Raw genomic sequence first — 25,398 nt, forward strand, 5'->3', positions numbered from 1 at the left:
TCTGGGGCTGCAGCTTGGCGGGAGCCCAACCTGCCTTGGGAGTGCTGGTCAGGAGATGCTTAGGTAAGCACCTCCTAGACAGAACCTGTCTCTGGCACCCCTGTCCCTCCTGCACCCCAACTCCTTCCCCAGGTCACCATCCAAACCCTCTACACCCCTGTGCCCCAGGTCACCGCTTCCTCCCATGATCTGTATCCCCTCCTACACTCTTCTCCCAGTTCAGAATCCTCTCCTGCACCCAAACACCCTCCCAGACCCTGCACCTCAATCCCCTGACCAGGTCACAACTGCTCCTTCACCCAAACTCCCTCTCAGACCTCACATAGTCTCCTGCACCCCAGTCTCTTGTAGGGTTGCTAGGTGTCTGGTTTTCACCAGGACTGTCTGTTGTTCGGTCCCCTGTCTGGTTTAAAAAAAAAACAAACAAAATACTGGACATATGAAATGTCCAGTATTTCCTGTTTCCCTCGGACGGAAGCCTGGCGGGGACCATTTTCCCCTGCTGCGTCTGGTGGAGACGGGGGAGTGAGGAGCTAGGGATAGGGGGCATTTAAAGGCGCAGTATCCCCACTTTTTTTTTTTTTTGCTTAACCACTTTGGTCATTTACATTCAGTGAAGGTGCAAACAGCTCTTTGTGTAGATTCCTATTATTGCCTTTAATTCTTATCTTCTTAACTACCCAATATTCAGGTGCTTACTATTCCCAGTTCTGTCTTCCTGTTTTTCCCTTTGATATTTCCATACCCTCTGCTCCTTGTTTCCCCACCCCCCTGCGTTCTCCCCTATTTATTTTGGGTCTGCACATCCTAAACTCAAAACTCCGGTCATCTGAAGAAGTGGGCTGTGCCCACGAAAGCTCATGATACCATCTACATGTTTTGTTAGTCTATAAAGTGATATATTAGTCATTTGTTGTTACTTAAGATTTAGTTACCTAATGCTGTGACCTGATCTTAATTATGACTAAAAGGAGTGCTGCATGATTCAACATTTACAACACTGCTTAAAAGTGATTTTAAGAAAGTTGTATTCCATATCATGTCTAGCTTTCTCTTATGTGTGTTTCCCTATTTTGAGTTTGCTGAATGCTTCTAAGTGTTGCATGCCCAAACCTTACCTGGGTGAAAGATGCATTCTCCCACTTCTCCACTTCTTTGTTTTGAAGTTGGTAAAAGAGCACAGACATGGCTTGAGGGTGGGGGATGAATTAGAGCACAGTTTGTTCTGTTCCCTTAATTCCAAACGCCCTCTGCTAACTTTTGTTCCTGTATAATACATATCGTGTTTGGGCACCTCCAGTGGGGCTGTTGCCTTGTAAAAGTCTCATCAAATCTTAACTCTGTTCTCTTCTTGCAGCATATAAATTCCACTACAGCCACTTCTCTTTTAGGCTTGGATTCTGTGCAGAAACAGTTGGCTCCGTGGAGAAAGAGACTATCTTGTATATGCAGTACTAAAAAGGCCCAATCTTGTTGTAAAGCTACTAATGTTAACTTAATGTTCTCCATTTCTAAGAGGGATTTTTCCTATTACTGTGCATGTTCATGGGGCTGGGAGCTCTGAATACTCACCCTTGCTCTGGAGAGCAGAGGGAATCATCTTTTTTAGGCAGAAAAGTGTGAGTCAGAGTGTCGAGAAGTGTGAGGTCTGAGGTGAGTTGCTACCTGAACCTGGAGTGTCATTTGGTGTATTGTACAGTGATAAGACAAATAAAAGACTGACTAAAACAGTTAATATCTTAGAGGTTGGGATTGGTACCTAATGAAGAAACTAAAAGACATGATGTTTCTGCATTGGTTGTTCCAAGAGTGAGACAACCCACATGGAAGTAATGTTTACAGTATACCCAAATTCACAGCATCTGTGCAGTGTAGTAAATCCCATCCCAGTCAGCCTTGGCAAGCCCTTTATAATCTTGCTTTGTAATTCCTTGTTTTATACACACAACTGCAGCAGGATATGGTGGCCTCTTCTGCAGAGCATGGATTGGGCTGCAATGTGTGTGGGGCAGCACTAGAGGCATTTTGTTCGGTGTGCTGTTCGTAAATTCTGCAGCAGTCAAGTACCATTCTTCGCTTTTGCTCTCCCGTACCATGTTAGTTGCACTTATCCGTGATCCACAACATTAAAGCAGTGTTACACACTGTCATCTATAAGGCCTGATCGTTGTATTGCTTGCATCCTGGGCATGAACCACTGTTTGTTCGCTTCTTTAACAGCTGAGATCAAATGGGATTACTTCTGATTTGAAAGTGGAAGCAGGAGTCTTGTCCCCTTGACCTGGCTTCTCATACAGCTCCAAGGAGCTTGTTATCAGACGTTTGAGGTACATGATTCAGACATCTGCTAGAAGGGATTGAGGAGTAATGTGCCAGGTAGGAGGCTTTCTGGTTCTAAACTTTTCTTGTTGGAATGGAGTAATCTGTTTAGTATGGACTCTTGGAACACGTACATCTAGAGGCCAGAGGCATCTGGTCTGATTTCTTGTAATAATGCCAACCATCCATGCTAGCTCTCCAGTCACCTTTAGTATTCCTCCCCAAACATCTCTAATGCAGCTGTGAAATTTGTAGTTTCACCTGCAGTGGGTTTTTTTACAAAAAATTAAAGGAATGCAGTATGCTAATTCAAATGGCCTCTTAAATGCAAGTTTAGAATAAGAACACTACATACTTTTCAGATCCACAGCAATATATAGGAATAATGTGAGATGGGATCATGTCAATGTAGATCTTTTTCTCTTGTTTTTAGAGTTCTTGTTAACCACTAACATGTAAACTGCAGACTAAAGACAAATAAGGCTTCCTTTGAAAAACAATCCTTCCAGATCTTGTCTGTACATGATTCAAAAAGCATTTTGCAAGTAGTGAATGGCAATTACGTTTCTTTTATGATGGCTTTGTAGCTTAAATGATTCAGAAAAAAGTGGGTAAGTCAATTATCTTTGTAGCTTAGTGTTGCCAAACTATGGAATTAATTTTTCCGGTTACTTAACTCTTTCAACAAGTTAGGAGTCTGACAAAGGCCCATAACTGTTTTTCTTCTGCACTGAATCCTTCTTTCTGCATCAGAATAACATGCATTGCTAAAAGAAATCTTTACATATAGTGAGGATTGACTTCATTTACTCTGTATATAGCTCATCCATGTCCGTGTTTCAGAGTTACTTACAGGTGGAATGCCTTGCTCTGTTTTGGTTGTATGTAATACTTTTGTGTACTGCTGAGTAGAGAAAGCAAAGCAGCTTCAGCCTTTCAATATTTTAACTTAAGCCTTATCTGCGTTGCCCCTGGGTCACTACTAGGCGTGTGAATAGAAGTGTGTGTGGAGACTCGATATGAACCAAAAGGTTCTTCGTTCATATTGGCTGCATCAGATCACGCTTCTGTGAATCTTTTAGTTTGTGCCCTGAGCTCAGGCACTTGGATTTGCACTGCATTTCACAGACCTACAGTCTGAACTCCAGGGCAGTGTAAAGCTAACCCTAGAGTGTAAGCTTCTGCTATGGAATGAAGGTGCACTGGGACAGAAGGGGGGGAAATTTCAATTGCATGAGTCTGTGCTGGCTCCCACAGGCCTTGCACACTTCCCAGCCATCCCATACATGTTCTCGTTTGAAAGTGTCCCATTCTGAGGTTTTGGGGTTTTTTTTTAAACATTTAGGTGGACAACTTCCTATCAGCATTTGCTCTTTAGAATTGGTCTTTTACTACTTTCATTCTTCAGTGGCCTGTCTCCAAGACTGACGGGTAAAATGCAAGGCTCTGCTCTTGGACCCACGTGCCTAACTGGGTTGGGGGAATGTAGCTGTTCAGTGCTAATAGGATGCCTGCTGCTACTGTTGTAAGAGTCACTGAAGGCATTTTGATTGATTCTTGCCCTAAAAGGTCAGAATGGGAGCTAATGAATGGTGTCAAGGCCTGTTTTCTGCACTTCCTAAAATACACGCAAGTATTTTATCTATTTCTTCAGAATTGTCCTGGCAGGTCTGAGGGGGTGATCTACATAGAACGTGCTTGGGATGGTTCCTTTCCACACAGGACTGTAAAAATCTGTCTCTGATGGGCCATTAATGAAAGCTAATTCCAGAGATTACTCCACCCCTCCCTTCCTGATTTCCGGTGAGAACACCCATCCTCCCTCTTAGGGATTGTGGACAAGTGAGTGTCCCTAGATCTCTATTCTCAGGATGGAGTGATAAGCATAGAGTTGGTCTCCACTTCAGCTTTGAAGTGATCTCTCTTTGTTTAATTCCCATGCCAAAACCCAGAGGAAGTGTTTTACCATGGCATGCAGGAAAGAAGTGGAGGAAGCACTCTTTCCCCAGCAATGCCAAAGGGTACAGCTGGGTCTGTTTTCACTCTTGCAGGCCCTATGTAGAGTGTTTGAAGCTCAGTATCTGCAGAGCTCGCTCGTTATGACCCAGCACATTGTGCTCACGTTTTGCAGCCTGTATTTGAGGATGTGATTCGCATAGGCCAGCAGACCACAAAAGAAACTCCGCTTTAAGGTAAAGGAAGTAAAAGGGGTTTACTTTTGAGTAAAACTCTCAAGCTTGGAGACACTGACCCCATTTCTCTTTTGTGGGGGGCAAGTATTGGGTCCGAGACGCTAATCCCCACCCTGTGAGGAAATGGGGCCCTATCTGTACAACGAATTCTGATTGTATTATGAAAAACGGTCAATGGAAGAAGTTGACATATGAGTGCCTACATGGATGTGACCTGTAGCATGTAAACTCCAGAGAAATACCAACCCAAAAATTGTACTTAAACTCAGTATATTCTTCGAAATATATTAAGCATAGCCCTTTATCAGTGGCAGCTTGTATTTTCATATGGTTTGGTCATTTTCTTTTGGGAAGTCTGTTCCCAGGCATACAGCATGAGTTCATTAATCCCTGGAAGAATGTCATTGGCCAGGTTGATTATGGCATGTTTTTGTCTCCCCTGTCATTCCTGGTGGCAGAACTCCTATTTCAGAAATAAACTGACCAGGCTGAGTTCTAGTTGTTGATCAATACTAAACTTAACACAGCCATTTAGTACAGCTGCGACTTGAATTAATCTTTCACTCTCAGTTCATATGAAACCCACTGCTAGTTGAAAGATCAACTTTTTACATGTTAAACCCTCTACCTAGCAACCCTTAAAAACTCAGTTGCACGGAGGCCGGAGGAACACACCTCACAAATCAGGCCCCCATGACTAGAGTTAGCCGCCTAAAGGAAATTGATTGTCTTTGCCTGCCGGAGCGCATAGATTGCTGCAGCGCTAATCAGAGGCACCACAAGAATTAATCAGTTTCTGCACAATGGTTTTATCATGTCCCCAGAACGTGGAATCTTTCTTGCAGCTTCTGTAATGACCAAGGACCACAGGAAAACAACTTGAAAGGCAAAGTGTAAAAAACAAAGCAGCAACCCTAAATGTATTCTTCATGCCTCAATCCAGTGCTCTTGTGCACAGGCTACAGAGCTATCCAGTGGATATCCATGGGTCATTCTTTACCCTGAAGGAGGAAGAAGGGTCAGCGAGCTATGCCCCTGCTGATTGGTCCTCCCTAAGCTCCTTAAGCACTTGGTGGGGCAGAGCAAGAGCACCATGGGCTAAGAGGGCAAAGGAACAACCTGTTGAATTTCTTTCTTTGCTGTCTTAGGAGTGCAGGGCAATAGCAGAACAGCATATCGGACACAGAGACGGCCTTCATTAGCCTGCTTGTTTGGTTCCCCCGGCACTTCGCTGCTGTTTACCAAGAGTTCTGTACAGGGGGTGCTGACAGTGTAAGGAATTCCTATTTCCATCATGTAAACTGCAAGCACAATTCTTTTCCCTCCTCAAGTCATTTTGGCTCCCTGATGCATTGGGTTGAATTGTTCTTGCAAGATGAATTATTACTGGATGTGGTGGATAAAGCTTTGATGTGGGCAGTGGGTATCAGAGTTAAATAGGAGGAAAGATGCTGTTTTAACCTTTCTTATTGGCCCGCCAGTCCAGCAAGGGTCTTATGCGCCTGCTTCACATTAAACAGCCCGACTTTTAGCATGTGAGTAGTTCCACTGAACTTAAGCACAGTCTTTGGAGCTTGGTAAGCAAATCTCTGAAAACCTATTTCAGCAGCATAAAAATTTGAGGACAAATACTGGAGAAATAACCGGATGGCACAAAAGGGTGACTGAATCTTGCACAGTTGACATGGAAGATTGTGGAATCTTTCAAAAGACACCTTAAAACAGGCAAGTGCTACTTTTGCATGCCCACAAGATGTTTTGGAAGAATATCCTTTCAACCTAGCATGCTTATTAAACACAAATCTACTTCCCTTGCTCTGCCTTTGAGCTGATGTTCTGCTGAACTTCCCTCGTTCATCCCAAAGATAATACATTTACTTAGTGCCCAGTCCAGTTTCTACCTTGCAATTTACAAGTGTTTTTTATTTTGAGGTAATCCTTCGTAAGGTGTTCGGGATACTGTGAGGTGAAAGGTATTGTATATTCATGTAAAAGCCACACTCAACTGGGAAAATAGCCACACGTGGCTAGCGTGTTGGACACCACGGTTGTTGCGTAAAAACCCACAAAAGACCAGTTTTCACTTGGAGGAGACCAGATTTCATGGTCTGTGATGCATTTTTTGTGGCCAAGATTAAGCAACCACAGCCTCTGTTCCAAATTACTCCACTCCACTTGCAGTAGGCACTGGAAAAGACAAAAGGGTCTGATTCAGGTGACAAGTGAAGGACTAATAAACTGAGTGCAGGTTGAAGAGAGTTGGGCAGCAGCTAAGTCAAATTAAGACTTCCTTGAATGACATCTGTTTTCTTATTAATATAATAATATCAAGCTCTTAATGCCTTTTTTCATATAATCAGATTGCAAAATGCTTTACAAAGGTCGGTATTTTACAGCTGAGGAAATTGAGGTAAAGTGATTTGTCCTGAGATACTCAGCAGGCCAGAGGTAAAGCCAGGAATATAAACCAGGTCTCCTGAATCCTAGTCCATTGTTTTTGCAACAAGGCAACCCTGCCTTCCAATTTAAGTGCATCTGGCTAGCTTGCTATGTAACCCTAAAACACAATGGAAGTTTTCCCCATTATAGAAATACTGTATTATTTAATGGAAAATATTGCTTGGTAATGGTTGGTATTTTTGTTGGGAGGCATGTATTTTATGATTTTGACATGTTGTTGGACTGGAGTGTTTCTTCGCACCATTCCAAGCCAGTGTGTACACTGGCAGATGTAAAGCACTGGCAGTTACAGCGCTGCTCAGAGAGTGAAGCAGTGACAATATTGTTGGGTGTCCATACTGTCAGCTCCTGCACAGTAGTGACATCACACTTGCAGTGCCTTTTGGAGCAGTGCAGTCTTGGGCAGCTATCCCACAATGCACCTCTTCCTTTTCTGTGCAGAGGTTTATGGGAAGGCAGAGGATAGATACGGAGCATCCTGTCCTGAGTGCTCCGTGGTACATCTCTTTGCATCCCAGCAACCTCTGCACTTCTGTCCGCATTTGGTGTCATCCTTCAATGGCTTTTGTGTTATGCACTCTGCCTCGTTGGTCTGTGGGAATGGATCCTCAGTTGCTGACGAAAATGCTGATAGATCTTGCTATACATCACACAAGGCAGTTGAACTATTTCTGAAGCTACAAAATGATGAGGAATTTATACAGCATTTGTTCAACACGAGCTTTCTTGTAGCACTCAGAGTAAAAGGTTAAGCAAAAATAAGCAATGCATTGAATTCAGAGTTTTGTGTGCCTAAGAATTAGGCCAGACTGGGGTTCAGCACAGGAAAACATTTTACTTAATCTTTTTAAAGAACCACTTCATTTGTGAAATCCTGTTGGTAATCCTGGTTAACTTAAGTTATTCTTTTTAGGGATGTTAACAAATGTTTATTTTTTTAAACGTGTAACTGCTGAAATTCAGTATTACCAGCTCCTGCCTGCCCCTCCCCCATGCTGGGTGTGTGTGCATGTAACTGTGTAGGTTAACCAATGAGCCAAGGTTTATCAGTTAACTGTATACACAAGTGCACATTAACATCCCTACTTCTTATTGCAATTTAGCACAGAAATCTGTACTTAAGATGGAAAATAACACTGAAAATTGAGTTGTGCTATATACAGATCTCTCTTAAATGCTTCCCTAAGACCTCTTTCTCAAGAAAAGGATACAGTCACACAACAGTCCTGTCCTCTAACCCTTACCTCCTGCTTTTACACCCAACCTTCAACTCATCATCAAATCTCAGTAGTACATCAGCTGCTTTATACACTGTTTAAATTTTGTATGCAGTAGATTTGACTCCTTTATTTATGCCTTTGGTAGTGATTTTTTTTCACATTATCAGTGGAGTCCTAAAATCACCTATTTATCTAAAAGGTGGTGTTTAATCACCATGATTAATCCTTTCTCCAAGTCCCTTCTTTTTCAGCCTTTCCTTACAACTTGACTTTTGAGACTTGGTGGCATTTTGTCCTGCTGGCCAAACCAGTTTAAAATATCTGTTGTTCTTTCAAAGGTCTGTTTGCCCTGGTGATTCACTGGGCTCCAATCCTGCACAGATGAAAAAATTAAAATAGAAACTAATCTTTCATTATTGTAACTCCTCCATCAGCTAGTTTGGAATCCATGTTCTCCATAAGAGTGCTAGGGGAGCATCTACATACATGAGTAAATACCTTACAGTAAAACGTGCATAGTACTGAAAATACTTGTGTATTCATTTGTTTCAATTTAAAATATTATTCACTTCATTAGAACATTACATATCTAGTATGATTTCTTTGGCATTCTAGAAATTTCCACAACACTCCGATAACTGTTGCACCATGTATTTTACCATTATTTACAGGGCTTGACTAACGGCAGCAAAATCTACTCACCAGCCCTGCATTGTGCATGCGGCATGCGTGTGCCGCTGGTGAACAGGGCGACCGGCTGAAATCTACTCGCCTGTGGCGAGTAGAAACAGCGATTTGTCGAGCCCTGATTATTTATATTCTTTAACAGAGCTCATTGGAAAGCTCAGTTATTTTGCCATAAATGTGTAAGATGTGAGTACATATTTGTATGCCTACTCCAGAATTCTAAGTGGCTCATCTGATTAATTGAATGTAACTGAGTTATTTCATTTTGAAAACTAAGCCAATTAATTTGGAGCTACGTTAAAATATTACACCGTGTTCACTGTCCCCTCGAGAGTGACAACAAACTTGGTAACTAATACACAATTGCAGCCATAGTTTAACATACTCCCATGAGTGTGTGAAAACAGGTCTCATTTTCCAGTCATCATCTCACCTAGCATGTGATAGGCACAGTATACCTGTATTATCTTCCAAGCACACCAATGCAGTTTCCCTTCATGTATCCAGTGTAGTTTGGGGCTCAATTTCAAGTCAGATTTTTTGGTAAATATCAGGCATTTTATAGCAAACCTATGTAGCTGAAGTAAGAACACATCTATTCTTTCAGACGGTGCTGGTACTATGGTATCTTGGGTAACAGACAAGTTCTGATTCTTCAGCCAGTCTATAGAATAGTCCCTTCTGTGCTATTAATTTCTCTGGAGTATCAAATTCAGCAACATGCCCATTTTCCAAGACCAAAATCCTGTGAATAGAGATATAAATATATAAAAGAAATTGAAGCCCTGGGATGCACAGCAGTCACACGAAATGCAAACAATACGAAAACTACCATTATTAGAGCATGCCTCAGTTCTGCACCTCCACCCTCATGGGTGTGTCTTGGAACCATTTGCAGGCTGGTAGTGGTCTGAGGAGAACTACTACTTATAGGATAGTCCCTTGGAGAGACTAGGAGTGGAGTAAATCTTGTCTTTGGTTTAATTCAGAGCCAGAGGTGGCCAACCCATTACAGACAAAGAGCCGAAATAGTGGTGGATACAGCTCAAAGAGCCAAGGGAAAGAAAGTTGAGGGGAAAAAAAAACACACCCAAAAACACTGCCCCTTTAAGAGCTGCATGTGGCACAAGCGGGCTTCTGTCAGCCACAACATCAGATCTCGCTGCCCCAAGCAGCGCCCTGACCAGGCAAGGAAAAAAGGTCAGAGCATGGGAATGCAGAACAGTTGCAGGTGAAGAAGCTGAGCCGTGGGTGCAGGAGCTGCAATTTTTCCTTTGAAGAACCGCATGTGGCTTGCGAGCTACGGGTTGGCCACCCCTGCTCTGAGCTCTATCTTGTTATATCTGAGCAGGGGAGAAGAGCTCCAGTGAGGGGACATGCAGATAAATCAGGACTGCTAAGAGTAAATCAAAAAGGGCAGTAGAGAGCGTGAAATGGACACAGATCTCACTTTCCTGCTGATTCACCCATGGTTAATGGTGAGAAGGCCCCTTCTAAGGCAGAGTGTGAGGTAAACAAGAAATGAGACCTAAGTGGCTCCAAGGAGAGGGCACTCTCTAAACGGCTCCAAGGCCTGTCCAGTTCATCAAGACTGCCTCTGTCTTCCTTGGGCCTTGTGAAAATGAATGTGAGCAAACACACTGGTGAAAGGTTACCTGTCGTAATCTAGGATGGTGTTGATACGGTGAGCGATTGTTAACACGGTCCACTCTTTGAACTGAGTCCTTATGGTCGACTGAATCTGAAGATCAGTTTCCAGATCTACTGCTGCGGTGGCCTCATCTAGCACCAGGATTTGGGCTTTCCGCAGGAGTGCTCTGGCCAGACACATGAGCTGCTTCTGACCAACACTGAAAGCAAGAAGGGCAGATGGCAAATAGGGATGTGAAATCCCATTTGATAAATTAACTGGTTAAAGATTAAGTTAAACTGATCAAATAGGGGTGGGCGGGGGGGCTCCAGCCATAGCTGACCTAGCACGGCCCCCACGCTGCAGGCAGGGGCTGCTCTAGCTGGGCTGCTGGCTCCCAGACTACAAGGTAGCCTTGTGTAGGGCCAAAAGTGGCAGGGGTGCGAAAGCAGCAGCAGGTGAGGCTTACTCAATAACCCCTTACCCATTCATATCCCTAATGGCAAATAAAAGTCAATTCACAGACGTCACTTTTCCTTTAGAAATGCTGAGTCTGGAAATGGCACAGCAGCTGCTTGCTGCCTTGCCCTATTGAGGCAGGAGTCTGGGAATGTTTGGAGAAGGCATCTGATCTGATTCTAGGAAGAAGCTTGAGGGGCCCCGGTGGTTCTGGTAATACTGCAGATGGCAGCATGAAGCATGCCTTTCTCTTTCTGCATTTCTAGTACCTAAAGTTATCCTAGTCATAGGCCAGGATCACATGGTGCTAGGTGCTGTACAAACACACAACAGATGGCCCCTAAGCCTGAAAAAGTGTACAATCTAAGTAATTCCACCGTGCTAAAGATTGCAGGGCTACAAGAAGTTTGTTCTGGGGTGACTATTGCTTTGTGCTTTACCACATTAGAGTGTTCTGTTTACATTTATTAATCTCATTTAAGAATGTTTACTAATTGTGCATCCTCCAAGTGGCACTGCCTTTCTCTTTCTGCATTTCTAGTACCTCAAGTTCTCCCCTCGCTCAGTGCACTCATGGTTTAATTGATCAGGGAGATCCAATACAAAGTTCCTGAGCTGAGTTAGTTCCAAAACTCTCCAGATGACTTCATCCGAGTACTTGTTTAAAGGATCTAGGTTCATTCGTAGAGAACCAGCAAACAAAACTGGATCCTGAGTATAAAGACAGCACAAAAAACTTCAGAACTGAGTGTTACAAAACAACATAGATTCTTAATTTCCTTCCACTGCAGGAATCATAGGGTGAAATGCTATGGCCAGTGTTATGTGGAAGATCAGACAATGTGATTACAGGGATGACTTTTACCTTTAAAATGATGAATTTACTTCTCACTGTGACCTTCTAAGCCTTCCTGCATGTCATGGACACTAATAGAAATACCCTGAATGAAGAACTGATAAATGCCTTTAGATATTAACTTCATACCTGGGGGACAAGAGTTATTTTGGTTCTAAGGTCATGGAGGCCTATTTGGGCAATATTCACTCCATCAATTAAGATCTCGCCTTCTGCAGCTTCTACTAATCTCAGAAGACCCATGGCAAAGGTTGATTTTCCAGCTCCTGTTCTTCCAGCTATGCCAATCTGAAAGATGCAATGAAGGTTTAGGATTTTTTTAACAAAATTTGGCTTACAGTTAAATTTTAGGACCATGGAATTGACAGGTAACACCAAATCACTGGTTCAATTTTTCCAGCCTTGGACTGTAAGTGGCATTAGATCTTAAGCAGCTATTCCTCTATTTCCATGCCTGGGTTCAGTGGTGGTGCTGACACATGGACTGATGCTCTTCATAACTCTCCTTTCCATTTTCAGCTACAGGCTATTCTCCCTTCATCTGCTGCTCTTTTGGGGCCTCTTTGAAAGTCATCCAATATCTTTCTTCAGATTACCAAGAGGAAAACTATTCCTTTGCTTAATGGTGGAGGAGATGAATAGATCTGTGGCTGACAAACAGCCAGTCCTTTGCTGCTCCTGGGTGCGATACTGGCTAGTCATTCATGTCTCAGGTCCCAGGATTTAATTCCTTTTCATTGCAGCTTCATGGGATAGTTGTTGGGGACTGGCATGAAGGGCCTTCCTTTTGGTTGCAGTTTGGTGATGCGCATGATCTGCCATGTGGATTCCAAATTCAATACATAATCATTAGCACCAGGACATGTGGCTTGAAGGGACCTGACTATTTTTTAATACTGCCCAGGAGCTTTAGCCTCACATCATCAAAATATTTCACCTAACAGTCTCAGAGCTGGGTAACAGCCCATAGGGAACTTTTAAATTGTTTTATTGGAGAGGGAACTCATTAAAAGCCTTAGATGGAGACAAACCAGAATAGCTGCCAAATATAAAGGAGCTTTGATATTACATTAGATTAAAACAAACATTAAATTCCTGTAAAGCTGCTCTGCTAACTTCCCATAAAATGACAGGATCTGACTCACTAGAATTCTTCACACAGTATCAGAACTGAAAACAAAGCCATATATTAAGAAGGGTTCCTCAGTGCGCTAGGAGACTATGAAGGCCAAACATGTTGACTGTGTCTACACTGGCATGAATTTCCGGAAATGCTTAAAACGGAATACTATTCCGTTTTCAGTTTTTCCGGAAAAGGAGCGTCTACCTTGGCAGGCTGCTTTTCCGGAAAAGCCCTTTTTCCGGAAAAGCGTCTGTGGCCAATGTAGACGCGCTTTTTCCGGAAAAGAGCCCCGATCGCCATTTTCGCGATCGGGGCTTTTTTCCGGAAAAGACTACTGGGCTATCTACACTGGCCCTTTTTCTGGAACAGTGTTCCGGAATAAGGACTTATGCCCGAGCGGGAGCAGAATAGTTTTTCCGGAATAGCAGCTGATTTTGTACAGTAGAGCATCGTTGCTTTTCCGGAAATTCAAGGGCCAGTGTAGACAGCTTGCAGCTTATTCCGGAAAATCAGCCGCTTTTCCGGAACAAGTGGCCCAGTGTAGACACAGCCCTTGTGTGTTTATCTCCCTGTAGCTTTTGCATCTTCAAACTTCTAGCTCTTTGAGACATGGATTGTTCTCCGTTTAACACCAGGTATCTATAGTAAAGCACTGTTCAAACTTGCCACTCCAAAGAAATAAATGGCCTTGCTTACCTTCTCTTGCCCGTTTATTTTTATATTGATGTTTTTCAGTGCAAATTCTAAATTTGGCCTGTACTGCAATCCAAAATTTCTAAATTCAATTGCTCCTTCAGTTGGCCAAGCCTGACTTGCAGAATTACTGCCTAAAATCCAAGGAGCCTGTGCAAAAAAGAAACAAACAGCACTTCCTTAAGCAGTTTGAAGTCTTCGTGTAACACGGATGTAGTCAAAATGGAAAACTTCTCAAAGCATGTGTGCAAAATTCTCTGTCTCTCTTTTAAAAGCTTCTTTAGAGGCCAAGTTATTCCTCATAAATTAATTTGTGAAGTTGAAATTCATTAAGTCATACAAAGATCTAGATTACTTTATTAAGGGAAGTTTGGGGATAAGCATTAGTATGCTTAATTACATTATCAGAAAACCATTCTGATCTAAATATACTCAGATTAATAGAGCCTCACAAATGCCCCTTTGTGAAAATCTGCTCTGCCACACACAGTTCAATTTATGTTGATATGATAAACATGAAGAGATATTACCTGTTAATCATTTTACTGCTATATAAACATTAAAAATGATGCTGAGATTCTCAGTCTTTAAAAAGCAAGCAACAGTCAACATAACTTCAGAGCTGAGATGCCATAACTAGCCCTGTTCTTAAGCCTGGAGAAAGCCTTTCAGTGCATTCCATGGCTGTGGTAACTGTTATACTCTTTAAAAATAACAACTACAGCTTCACTGTCCAAGGAACTAAACTGAGCAGAAGTTCTAAAGAACGCCTACTTATTTTAAAACAGTTCTTTAAAGTAACCTACCTGGGCCTCTGGAAATTAAAATGGGAAGGTACTGATCCATTTAAAATAGAAAAATTGCTGATCTGGTCTGAGACCTAGTCCAGTTCAAAGGGTGAGAACAATGGTTGTTAGTTACCTCTTTTGGAGTTTTTGAATACTCATTCACTTTCTCCACAGACACAATGTTGGTTTCTATTTCTGTCCAGGAGCGTACCATCCAGTTCAAAACGCCAGTTATCTAGCAAAAGGAGTGGCTAGAAATGAAGTCCAACTTTTGACCTTATTCTTTCAAACACCCTAGCACATAGTACTTTGTAGGATCAGGTCTGGTGTTTGCACAGGGGTATTCCTTGCTAGGGCCATCCTGAGGCATGTACAGCTGCATAGGACGCCACTGAATTTGGGACACTAATGGAGTTCCAAAATCAGTAGTGCCCTGTATGTCTAGGGCCACCACTAGCCGTGGGCAGTACTGGCTTCCTGGGCCCCTCCCTTGCTCTGACTCCCAGCTGAGTTGACACCAGTCCTGCATTTGTCCTCCACTCCACATCCTGGCCCAGTTGGTCCCAATGCCCCAGCCTCCTGCTCCGCATCCTGGCCCTGTTGAACTCAAACCCCTGGCCCCAGGTCTCCCTGCCCTACCTGTCCCGTTCCACTTGCCAGCCACAGTTCTAGCAGGCTGCTCTGTCTACCGGCCTGCAGCTCTAGCCAGCTGTGTCATTGTCTGCCTACTCCGCCACCAGCCTCCTTCCCTTCTTCCTGCTCCTGCTCCTGCCCGCACCCCACAGTTCCTGCTCCCAAAGCCCTGAGCACAGCTCTGCCCCATGGTATGGCCGCCCTACCCCCAGGCTGGGATGGAGGACATAGGTACTTGTGCTGAGTGGGGCACCAAAAATCTTAAGGATGGGCCTGCTCCCTGGCTAAGCTGTTATGAGATTTTCTGAAAATTCTTTTGCAAGACAAAATAAAATAAATCCTGATCCCACCAGGCCTTTCTAGAAAAGAGAGTTTCAAAGTTTGCCAGGCCATATTGGAGGAGCCTTGCCAGCTCACTGGGATACTACCTCAATGCTGATTTATCAAGAATGCTATGTTACTGCTGCCTGTCTCATTTTAAAAGTTCTTAAAAGTAACTCTAATTATTTTCATCTCAATATGCAACTAGGCACGAGAGCATGGGAAACAAATGCTGAAGAAAGCCATTTGGCTGTTAAACTACAGTGACCATGTAAGCTTAAATTTACATGAACAAGATTGATGCTGTATGTATTTGAGCCATTTTCTAATCTAATCCTATATTATATAACAATGATAGAGTTACTTAAGGTTAAAAAAATAAGGAAATCTATAAAAATAGCTTAGTCTAGAAATGAATAGAAATATTTCAAAGACTTTGTTACAAATAGTGGAAGGGCATTTTAATATTTTAAACTCAAATGTTGCATAATTGTGCTGGTACTTGAGAATCTGATATTGCCTACGAAATCATAAAAATAGGAAGCTGGCAAACTTCTTTTCATTGCCTAAAATGAGAAATGTCAAACATAAACAGCACAACTAGTGGAAAGGAAATTAGGATCTTTAAAATTCTATTTTTTTTAAATCAGTGGAGCCTGATGTTAGCAATCTTAGTGCTAAACAAGTGAGTAAGAGATGCAGGATGGCACCCTTAGAGCTATTTGCAACCTATGTAAGGATTAAAAAAATTGTTTGTACTCTCACAATCTTTTCTGATGAGATGGTAAAATCATGCAATGCTGCTTAGTTACCTGAAGAGCATACGAAATGGAAAAGCCAACAATCCCTGGACTAAGATGTGTTTTGCTAATCACAGCAAACAGGGCTGCAAACAACACGATACCATTACCCAGAAACTCTAGGTTTGTAGCAAGCCACCTGCAAGAAAAGGAGAGGATTTAGCCCACTTCCATTCTCTTTGGCTTTGTCTACCCTGCAGAAAATATGCTAATGAAGGACTCGTTAGCATGAGTTGCAATGTCATTAGCATATTTTCTGCCGATTCTTTATGCGCAAGGTTTTGGTGCAAAAAGTAGTGTAGCCGCTTCTGTTTTGCGCAAAAAAATTATTTTGCACAAGATCCTTATGCCACCCCTTGTACAAAAAAAAAATTGGCAGAAAATATGCTAATGACAGCGCAACTCATGCTAATGAGTTCCTCATTAGCATATTTTCTGACACAAAAACTTGCAGTGTAGGCAAAGCCTAAATGTTCTTGCTTCCCTCAATTTCATATACTTCTCTGTAAAAGGTCATTGTGATCATGGTATTGGCTTTTTACATAATCACTAGTAAGCATCTGGAATTGACAGCAGTGCAGTCTGTAAATGGTCCATGCTCTGTGTCACGGCTCTTCCACTGTAGCTGGACTCGATCATTTCCACCAGCAGAGCAGCTTTGGTTCAGAACCTGGAATTGTTGCTCTGAGTGGCTCTTCCCTTGGTAGGGGCTGAAGGAATCTCCCCCAACTCCTGTAAGCAGGGTTTGAAGGAGTTTTCCCCAACATCTAGTGATGCACTGGGGGGAAAGACTTCAAGAGCAGACCATGTTTGCATAGACACGCCTGCTGCTCTGTCTCGGTGCCCATCATGATGGGGCTGCTTTGCCAAAAAGATCAATTTTGGCAAGTTTGGATTACAAATCACTCTACTATTCAGCAGGAGGAATCATGCAATGTTATTATCCTTATTGCATGAGTAAAGGACAGCAGAACTTTTCTCAGTGTGCCTCGCTTGAGGGGGGTCACTCTAAACTGAACCTCTTGCAAAGCAAGGGGGTAGGGATGGACATATCAATGGTGAGTGGATGAGAACAAATGTTCCTAACCGGTAGAGTGACCACTGCTTAAAGAGTCCTAGATACTTTTTGACCATCCTTGTCCAGCATTTAATGATAGAGCTGCTTAGACTCAATTAAGAGGCCTTGGCTCCAGTTGGTGATTCCCAAAGCTGCTGTCATTGCTCAACAGGGCTAAGGTGCTGGATCTGGTGTGGGACTAGGTAAAGGCAACAGCAATGTCAGCAGCACTGAGAGGTGGAAGTGGTGGCAGAGAGACAGCAGTAGCAGAGGGGAGGTGACTAGCAGCGAGTGGTGAACCACACCCTCTCATGAATACACATGTGAACTCTGGGTTTTGGCTCACCGAGGACCACGGCCAGTGAGCGGAGGGAAAGGGCAGTGGGGTGTTCAGGGACATCAAAGGTGAGACATGAAGACAAAGAATGCTGCCCATCCACTTTGAGGTGGGTGTTTGCCTGGGGTCATCTGCTTTTGTATTGTGGTCCTGGTGTTTTCCCAAATTAATGTTGGACTCTTTTTCCCTTTTAATCAAAGTTGTATTTTGTTGTACTCCGATTCAGAGCTGGTGAGAGCAGAAGTACAGCCACTTAGAGGCTCCCAGGGGGAGGGTGTTTAGATTTCCCAGATTACTCACTGGGGCCCCCAGGCAGTTTTATTGTCTGTGAAGAGAAATCCTTAAATATAGAACTCAGCCCTTCTTGCTGCCAACTCCACCTGGCACAAGGGTTGCACTAATCTATAGCTTCATGTGAATAACACGATTGTATCCCCTGCATTTGCGGCTCCATACCGGTCAGCGACAACCCCAGGGAAGCATGTTCTCTGGTTCTCATCCACTTTGGAATCATTCTGTAAAATGAACTTCTGTTGCTCCTTGTAAGCACGAATCACACTGCTCCCTTGGAACGTCTCTGAAATGTGGGAATAGATCGGTGAACGACTAGCAGCTTCCAGGCGTCTCACTTGACAGGAGGTGGCAACATAGAAGTTCTGAGACACAGGGAAATGGAAAGGGTGGATGATTACCAGTATGTTTCCTAGACATGGCTAATTCATCAGGGGAACTGGCCACATTCATAAAATTTGAAATGCTGCAAAAAATACAGCAGTGCACATTAACCTGATGTTGTAAAACCTGGTGTGTGGGCAGCATGTGCTCTAATGCGTACGGGATGAAATAGTGCACCTTTATAAGGCCTGGTATGGAACTTCTAGTCTGGGTAAATGCAGGGCTGGACCGAGCCATTCCAGCACCCCGGCCAGACAGTTTAATTGCGCCTGGGTTGGGGGACGGCGCATGTGCGGCCCCGCCTCTGCGCCGGCAGCAAGGCGCATGCTCAGCCCAGTCCCTGTGATGGCAGCAGGACGCACCTGCCCGGCCCAGCCCAGCCTGGCTACTGCTGCTGGTGCACAGCCTGGGGCTGCCTGGGGCGGGCTGAGCCTGGCCGTGCAGGGCCCCATGGCTGCGGGGGGAAGGGCGAGCCTGGCCGGCACTGCGGAGGTTAATGTGGTCCCCGCCCCAAGCGGCCACTGCAGGGTGGACCTCACCTATCATTTCCATACTTCTCCCCTTTTAAAATCTCTCTCCTGATCTTTTAAACTTTGCCTCTAACTCAGGACTGTAGATTATTAACCTCTGGTCTATCAAACCCATTCACCCAATTCAACAAGCTGTGCTGGAGACCAGGATGTCTTGCTGCAGAACTGAGAACAGAGGGAACAGCTGTGCCAGGTCAAGCAGAGTTCTCCAGAAAGAACAGAGTCTTTGGGACTGGCGCATGGTGCCGTGAGAGGCCAGATTATTTCCTGCCCCATTTCACTGCAACCCATGTAATCAGTCCACTCAGATGGGATTTCACGAAGAATCCCTTGTTTACCTGCCTTACTTATTAAAGCAGCAAAGCAGACTGATCTTAATTTTCTGTAATAAGTAAAAAACCCTTTGATAGTCCCTCTGACCATCCACTTCCTGTGCCCCCAGCCTCACACTGGCAAAGTTATTTTTACTCGGTTATTTTATATTTACAAACCAGACTCGGGGACACAAAAAGTGCATTGAAAAGCACATGTCTCTGTGGTACATGCTGATGCTAAAAGGTAGCACAGGCAGACTGAAGAAGGGAAAAAACACTTTAGGCTTTAATCTGATCTCCTTTACACTGATGTCAATCAGGAGTTGCCACAGATGTGCTGCCATCATGATCTCTCAGGCCTTCTAGGGAGGCTTCGGAGGTAGCTACCGAGAGCCTGGATTCTTAAGATTAGTCACTGGTGGCTTTAGCTCAGGCATGAAATCAGAGGTGAAAAAAACAGTGACTGAAAATCTCAGACCCTGAAAGGTCTGGTTCAGATTAGTGTAAACAATGGGAGCAGGTTCCTGTAGGAGAGGGTGTGGGTTTATCCACGTGTATCAAAATCCTACCTGGAACACGGCATACAGCACTGTCAGTGGTACTATAGCCACTACTGCTACTGGCGTAGCCACTATCACAGCAATGTAGATCTCCAGTAAACTGAACAAGAATCCCAGCAAGGACTTCAGCTTGTCTGGGATGATGGTATCAATGGCATCCGTTTCTTTGGAGAATCGGTTCAGCAAGTTTCCGATGGGCGTCTGCTCAAAGAACATCATTGGGGATCTGGCAACATTCTCCAGTAACTGCCGGAAAAGCTTGTGTGACGCTATTACTCCTCCTAGCAGGACGGCTGCAGTCGACCCGAATTTGCCAATGGCTGCAATGTAAGGGAAGGCAAGTCATGCAGACTTTGATTTCTCAGCTGAAAGGGCGATGGATGTGATCATGGTGCTGGTGAAAGGGGCTGGTCTAATATTATTGCTATTTATTATTTCTGTTGCGCTGGTGCCTCTGAGCCCCAATCGTGAATCAGGAATCCTTTATACATGTGCAAACGCCGAACAAAGATACAAACCCTGCACCAAGGGATTTACAGTCTAATGGTCCAAGTAATCTTCAGAGCTGAGGGCTGTAGCTCCGGAATAGCCACAGAACAGGCATCAGCACATGTAAATGTAAATTTGATCTGACAGTTAATTCTGTCTCCTGCCAAATATTAGAAGCCTATGTTCTCCAATGTATGGGGCACATAAATGGAATTACTCTGAGTAAACTTTCTTGAGTCAGACTCCAGGTACCCAATTACATAATCAGTATTGCAGCAGGAGCTGTGCTATAAGTTAAGGTTGCCTAACAGCTTCCATTGTAAGCCCCTGTTCTAACTGGTTCAAAACTTTCACCATTTTGGTTTGCATTTTTCAGATTTAGTTTGTCTTAAATTGGTTTTTTTTTTCCCCTGGAAAGTTTCAGCAAAAAATTGTAGTTATTTTTTTGATTAGAAGAAGTTATAGAATAGACACATTTTGAATAATACAAATGATTGCAGCCTTTTAAAAACAGATTAAATCTGGCCCTCATTGAGAAATGATTTTAATTTGGTTAAGTTATGAGTTGAGTGAAGAGAGGATGGGAAGAGGGAGAGGGGAAGAGAGATAAATGGGAGTAGTGAATGAAACTGAGATAGAAAAGTGAAACTGAGGGCATCATCTCCCCCAGCCTGTGAAGTTGTCATGGGTACCGTATCATACAGTTCTGACAAAGAAAGGCCAGGGTGGCTAACGGCGGGGGAACTACTCATTAAGCTCTGTGCAATGTACACTAGAGAGAACACCAGTAAGCCAGAGTTGTAGGCAGTAATACTGGGAATATTGTTCAGATATCTTAACAAAAAACACACACCAAAAAATCAGTACACACTGGGCAAGTGTGCGTCAGAAGTTGTTTTTTTAGGACTTGTGCCAAGCCTCTTCAGTTGTTATCAAGAGCTCAGCAGACTAGGACACCAAGGACATGCCAAAGTTTGTATGATGGGAAAATGTCCTGGGAATGGCAAAGAGGGAGGCAAATGACATAGAGAAGAACTAGGTGACTGGGTCAAACAAACCTTGAAGGACTCCAAGAACAGCGAAGACTCCAACTCGCAGCTCTGTGTGCTGCTGCGTTCTGTTATGAACAGGGTCATCTGCCCACAAACTGAGCCAGTAACCACGACAAAACGAGGCAGCTTGCTGACACATGAACAAGAGCACGATGTACAAACAGATCAGAGGCCCTGTGGCCCTCAAGTAGTCCAGATAAATGGAAATATTGATCTGGAGGGAAGCAATCAAAGAGAAGAGAGGAATGGGGGGCAGAAGGGTCAGGCTTGTAAAGCTGTCAGTTCCTAAGCGAAGGAATGCTGCATCGTGTACGTTCTCTTGCACATCGCATGCCAGGAGAGCCTCATTAAACTCCTTTTCCTGTCAGCGAAGGATGAATTAACTACTTGTGTGAGTAACTGCTCACCAGCAGGAGTACATGGATCGCCATCTGGCCCATAATGTGAAACCATCTCTTTAATGTGATTCCCTTGGGCATAACTCTCCTTAAACACAATTGCATCCCCTTTAGGACTATGACTTGCCATTTGTCTCTGTTCTCTGTAACTGGGCTTGTACCTTTGACCTTGACTATTCTTTTCCCTCCCACATCTCCTAAGTCTCCTCATCAGCCTCCTACCCTGTGGCCTCTGTATGCGACACTTTGGCCTCCACTTCTGCTGAAACCCTCATCCATGCCTGCACCCTCTCACCTAGGTTAACGCACATCCCCTTCTCTTGACCACCACATGACCCAACTCCGCCTTCCCCCGCATGGAAGAGTAACATCAGCACTTCCAGCCTTACATTCCAGGATAGGGTCCATCTGCCCTCCACGAAACTTACCTGATCTTACCAGTCACTTGTCTCTGTCCCTTCACATCGCTGTGGCCCAAATGATTCAAAAGACTTTCCTTCTGCAGCACAAGCCACTGAAGCAGCTTTGTATCACTCCACCCATCAGAATGGAAAGACTTTCTTCCTCAGGCCTATAATTTTCTCTCCCTCTGTTGCTGTTTTATTCTAATTTTCTAGCCATGTTAATTCTCTAAAGCATTTTTGGCGAACAAGATGCTACACTAAATAAGGTTGAACAGGACCAGCCCACTCAGCTGGTGCAAATTGGCATCCCTCTGATTTACATGGTGTTATGCTGATTTGTAGCAGCTAAGAATCTTAGTAAGTCCCTGTTGCAATAATAGGGATATTGTACATTTCATTACTCTAACAAGGAATTGCTGTAGTTACCTTGCTGGTTTGAACTTTCTCCCCTTCTGTTAATCTTCCTGAATCTTTTTGGGCTGTAGCAGTTGGGCAGACTTGATTTATGGCTTTGGCATCATCTCTCAGAATAGAAGATCTACCTGATCTGTCAATTTATAAAAGCAAAACAAACACCATGATTTTGTATCTAAGACCATGAAGTTTTTGAGTCTTACTTCAAGGACTGTGGTTCATGAGATTACTTTGAGCATTCTTTGCATTCAGGGCACACCTCCAGCAATAGGAATCCGGATCTGACTGGTGATGAACAAAACTTCTTAGCATCCAACTGCGGATTGGATGAAATGTTTGGTCTCAGTCCATTTCCTGGTGCACAGATGTATAAATTCCCAGAACTGGCAACTATAATGGAATCTCAGCAAAGAGGCCAAGGATTAAATGGGTGCATGGACTAAAATGCCCTCTCGCAGCGGAAGTGCCACATTGGCAGACAGAGAAGTTTCCAGTACAGCTGCCAGTGCTTTTATAATTCTGAGGGTAACCCAACGGCTTTTAATGATGCCAATCCAGCCCCATCCAGAAGCAATGAAGGTTCACACTTAACTATGTGATGTACCACACAAGTGAATGCTTGTGGAATGAATCAAATATCTAAGCAAACTTTATTTATAGCAGTTAACTTGTTAATGGGATCTGAACATGCCTGTCAGTTACTGTGATTGACAATTCATCCATCAAAAATGTCTGTTCCTTGTTTACCTTGCCCTTTCTTATCCATTTTGTCTCTGTCCTGGCAGGATTGCTTACCTCCCTTTAACAGCCACCGGTTGATCTATGGTTTTAATACAAGAGAAGTGGCTCTATCAACATCATGATATCGAAGTGCCTAGCATCTGAACTCTGGTGAGGAAACTTTCAGCTCCTCGGGAAGTATAGAGAAAATATGATTATTAAAAGTGCTTAGATATGGTTGTACCTGTTCAGTCATGCATTTGGCCCATGGATACCACCTATTCATGGTCCAAACTCCACTGATCTCACTAAGCATCTTTCCATTGATCTGAATGGGCTTTGGTACCTAAGGCAGCTGTACACTCACCTGCAGAGCTTTCCTTGGGGCACAGTGTTTCTGGAAGTGATGATATCCTTGGTGCTCCCTGCAGCTGTGGAATAAATATTCTTGTATTACCTTACAGCTGCCGTTGTTCTGCTTAGCCTCTGAGAGACCGAGGGAACTTTGTAAAGAACTCCCTCTAAAGGTACATGTTTGTGAGTCACCTCAGCAAAGCTATGTGATGGCACAAGAACTAAATAACACCGTTAGTAGCTTTATCCTTGTCTACTGCGATAGTAGCATCCATGCATCATGCATAAATAGCTCCATTTATTGGGTGATAATTCAGTTAACTTGGCAGCAAGACCATTTTTTCCCAGGATAAATGGTCTGCTGGAATGCGTCACAGTATGAGACCTCATGGGAAAATGCCTGAGATTTCACGAATAGAAAAAAGCCAGTGGTTATTGATTGGATCTTCCCCTGTGCGAACAGTAGTGGATCCCACTGAGACAACATGCATTAATCAGAAAACAACATGTAACTCATGAAACTGAGAAGAGAGTTACACAGCCAGTGTACCTTGTAAGTCACAGTCCTCCTTTCCTTCTGCATTGTTAGCTGAACGGAGGAAGTCTGCAAAAGCCCCGTTTCTCTGTAAAAGTTCTTGGTAGGAGCCCATTTCAGAAATCTCTCCATCCACCATCAGAACAATATTGTCCACTTGGGGCAAAATGTTGATTGCGTGAGTCACCAGAACACGAGTCTACTTTAAATAAATATTGGTTTGAATAACTCCAACCATCTGCATATTGAAGGGATTGCACAGGTGAGCTCCCCGGTGCTGCTATTGTTCTAGTCAGTTTCACCATTGATATGACCATCACCTCTGAACTTCTCATCCTGGATGGCATTCCTTGGAATCTGTGTCAAATTTATTTGAATGGGCAAATACTGGCCTGCAGGCTGGATACTGTTAGCCAGGGTTAGCCTCAGGCTGGCCATCGCCACTGTATTTACCTGCGCCTCTGCAGGTATGGGCGATTGTAGCACCTGTTGGCCATGAGTCACCATTCCCAGCCAATGGGAGCTGATGGAAAGAGCGTACCCACCCTGTCCACACCACTTTCCATATCTCCCTTTCAGCAGGAACAGCAATCCCTGGCCAACTGGAGCTGTGATCGCCCATACTTGTGGAGGTGCAGATAAATATAGTGGCAGCAGCCCACCAGGGGCTAACCCTGGCGAACCTGTGCTGTTCTATTGCCCACCCCTGTCTTAGAGCCAGATTCATCCCCTTTTGCAACTCCATGAACTTCAGTGAACATACATAACATAAGAACGGCTGTACTGGGTCAGACCAAAGGTCCATCTAGCCCAGTATCCTGTCTGCCGACTGGCCAAAACCAGATGCACCAGAGAGGGTGGACCGAAGACAATGATCAAGCGATTTGTCTCCTGCCATCCCTCTCCAGCCTTTGACAAACAGAGGCCAAGGACACCAAGGCTAATAGCCTTTTATGGACCTAATCTCCATGAAATTATCTAGCTTCTCTTTAAACTCTATTATAGTCCTAGCCTTCACAGCCTCCTCTGGCAAGGAGTTCCACAGGTTGACTACACGCTGTGTGAAGAAGAACTTTCTTTTATTAGTTTTAAACCTGCTCCCCATTAATTTTATTTGGTGTCCTCTAGTTCTTCTATTTAGGGAACTAATAAATAACTTTTCTTTATCGGCCCTCTCCACACCACTCATGATTTTATAGACCTCTATCATATCCCCCCTCAGTTTCCTCTTTTCTAAACTGAAAAGTCCCAGTCACTTTAACCTCTCCTCATATGGGACCCTAATCATTTTAATTGCCCTTTTCTGAATCCTTTCCAAGGCCAAAATATCTTTTTTGAGGTGAGGAGACCACATCTGTACACAGTACTCAAGATGTGG

General features: G+C 43.7%; 1 protein-coding gene across 6 annotated transcripts in view; it reads right to left on the reverse strand.

Moving 5' to 3' along the window:
* Positions 1-7,677: 7,677 nt before the first annotated feature.
* The window catches only part of ABCC6 (ATP binding cassette subfamily C member 6), a 51,583-nt gene continuing 33,862 nt past the window's right edge, over positions 7,678-25,398 (reverse strand). For 3 of the 6 annotated variants that reach the window (XM_075899369.1, XM_075899371.1, XM_075899372.1), the window contains 13 exons: positions 24,036-24,219; positions 23,499-23,562; positions 22,424-22,544; positions 21,202-21,409; positions 19,664-19,974; positions 18,032-18,231; positions 16,194-16,320; positions 14,561-14,662; positions 13,643-13,789; positions 11,953-12,111; positions 11,512-11,678; positions 10,534-10,728; positions 7,678-9,623 (listed from right to left, as the gene is read on the reverse strand). In XM_075899369.1, coding sequence (XP_075755484.1) covers positions 9,482-9,623; positions 10,534-10,728; positions 11,512-11,678; positions 11,953-12,111; positions 13,643-13,789; positions 14,561-14,662; positions 16,194-16,320; positions 18,032-18,231; positions 19,664-19,974; positions 21,202-21,409; positions 22,424-22,544; positions 23,499-23,562; positions 24,036-24,219 — 2,127 coding nt within the window. In that variant the 3' untranslated portion in view covers positions 7,678-9,481. The remainder of the gene's footprint in view (positions 9,624-10,533; positions 10,729-11,511; positions 11,679-11,952; positions 12,112-13,642; positions 13,790-14,560; positions 14,663-16,193; positions 16,321-18,031; positions 18,232-19,663; positions 19,975-21,201; positions 21,410-22,423; positions 22,545-23,498; positions 23,563-24,035; positions 24,220-25,398) is intronic. The other 3 variants (XM_075899370.1, XM_075899373.1, XM_075899374.1) reach the window with 3 other exon arrangements.

Source organism: Pelodiscus sinensis, chromosome 16, assembly GCF_049634645.1.
Source record: "Pelodiscus sinensis isolate JC-2024 chromosome 16, ASM4963464v1, whole genome shotgun sequence".
Taxonomy (NCBI): Eukaryota; Metazoa; Chordata; order Testudines; family Trionychidae; genus Pelodiscus; species Pelodiscus sinensis.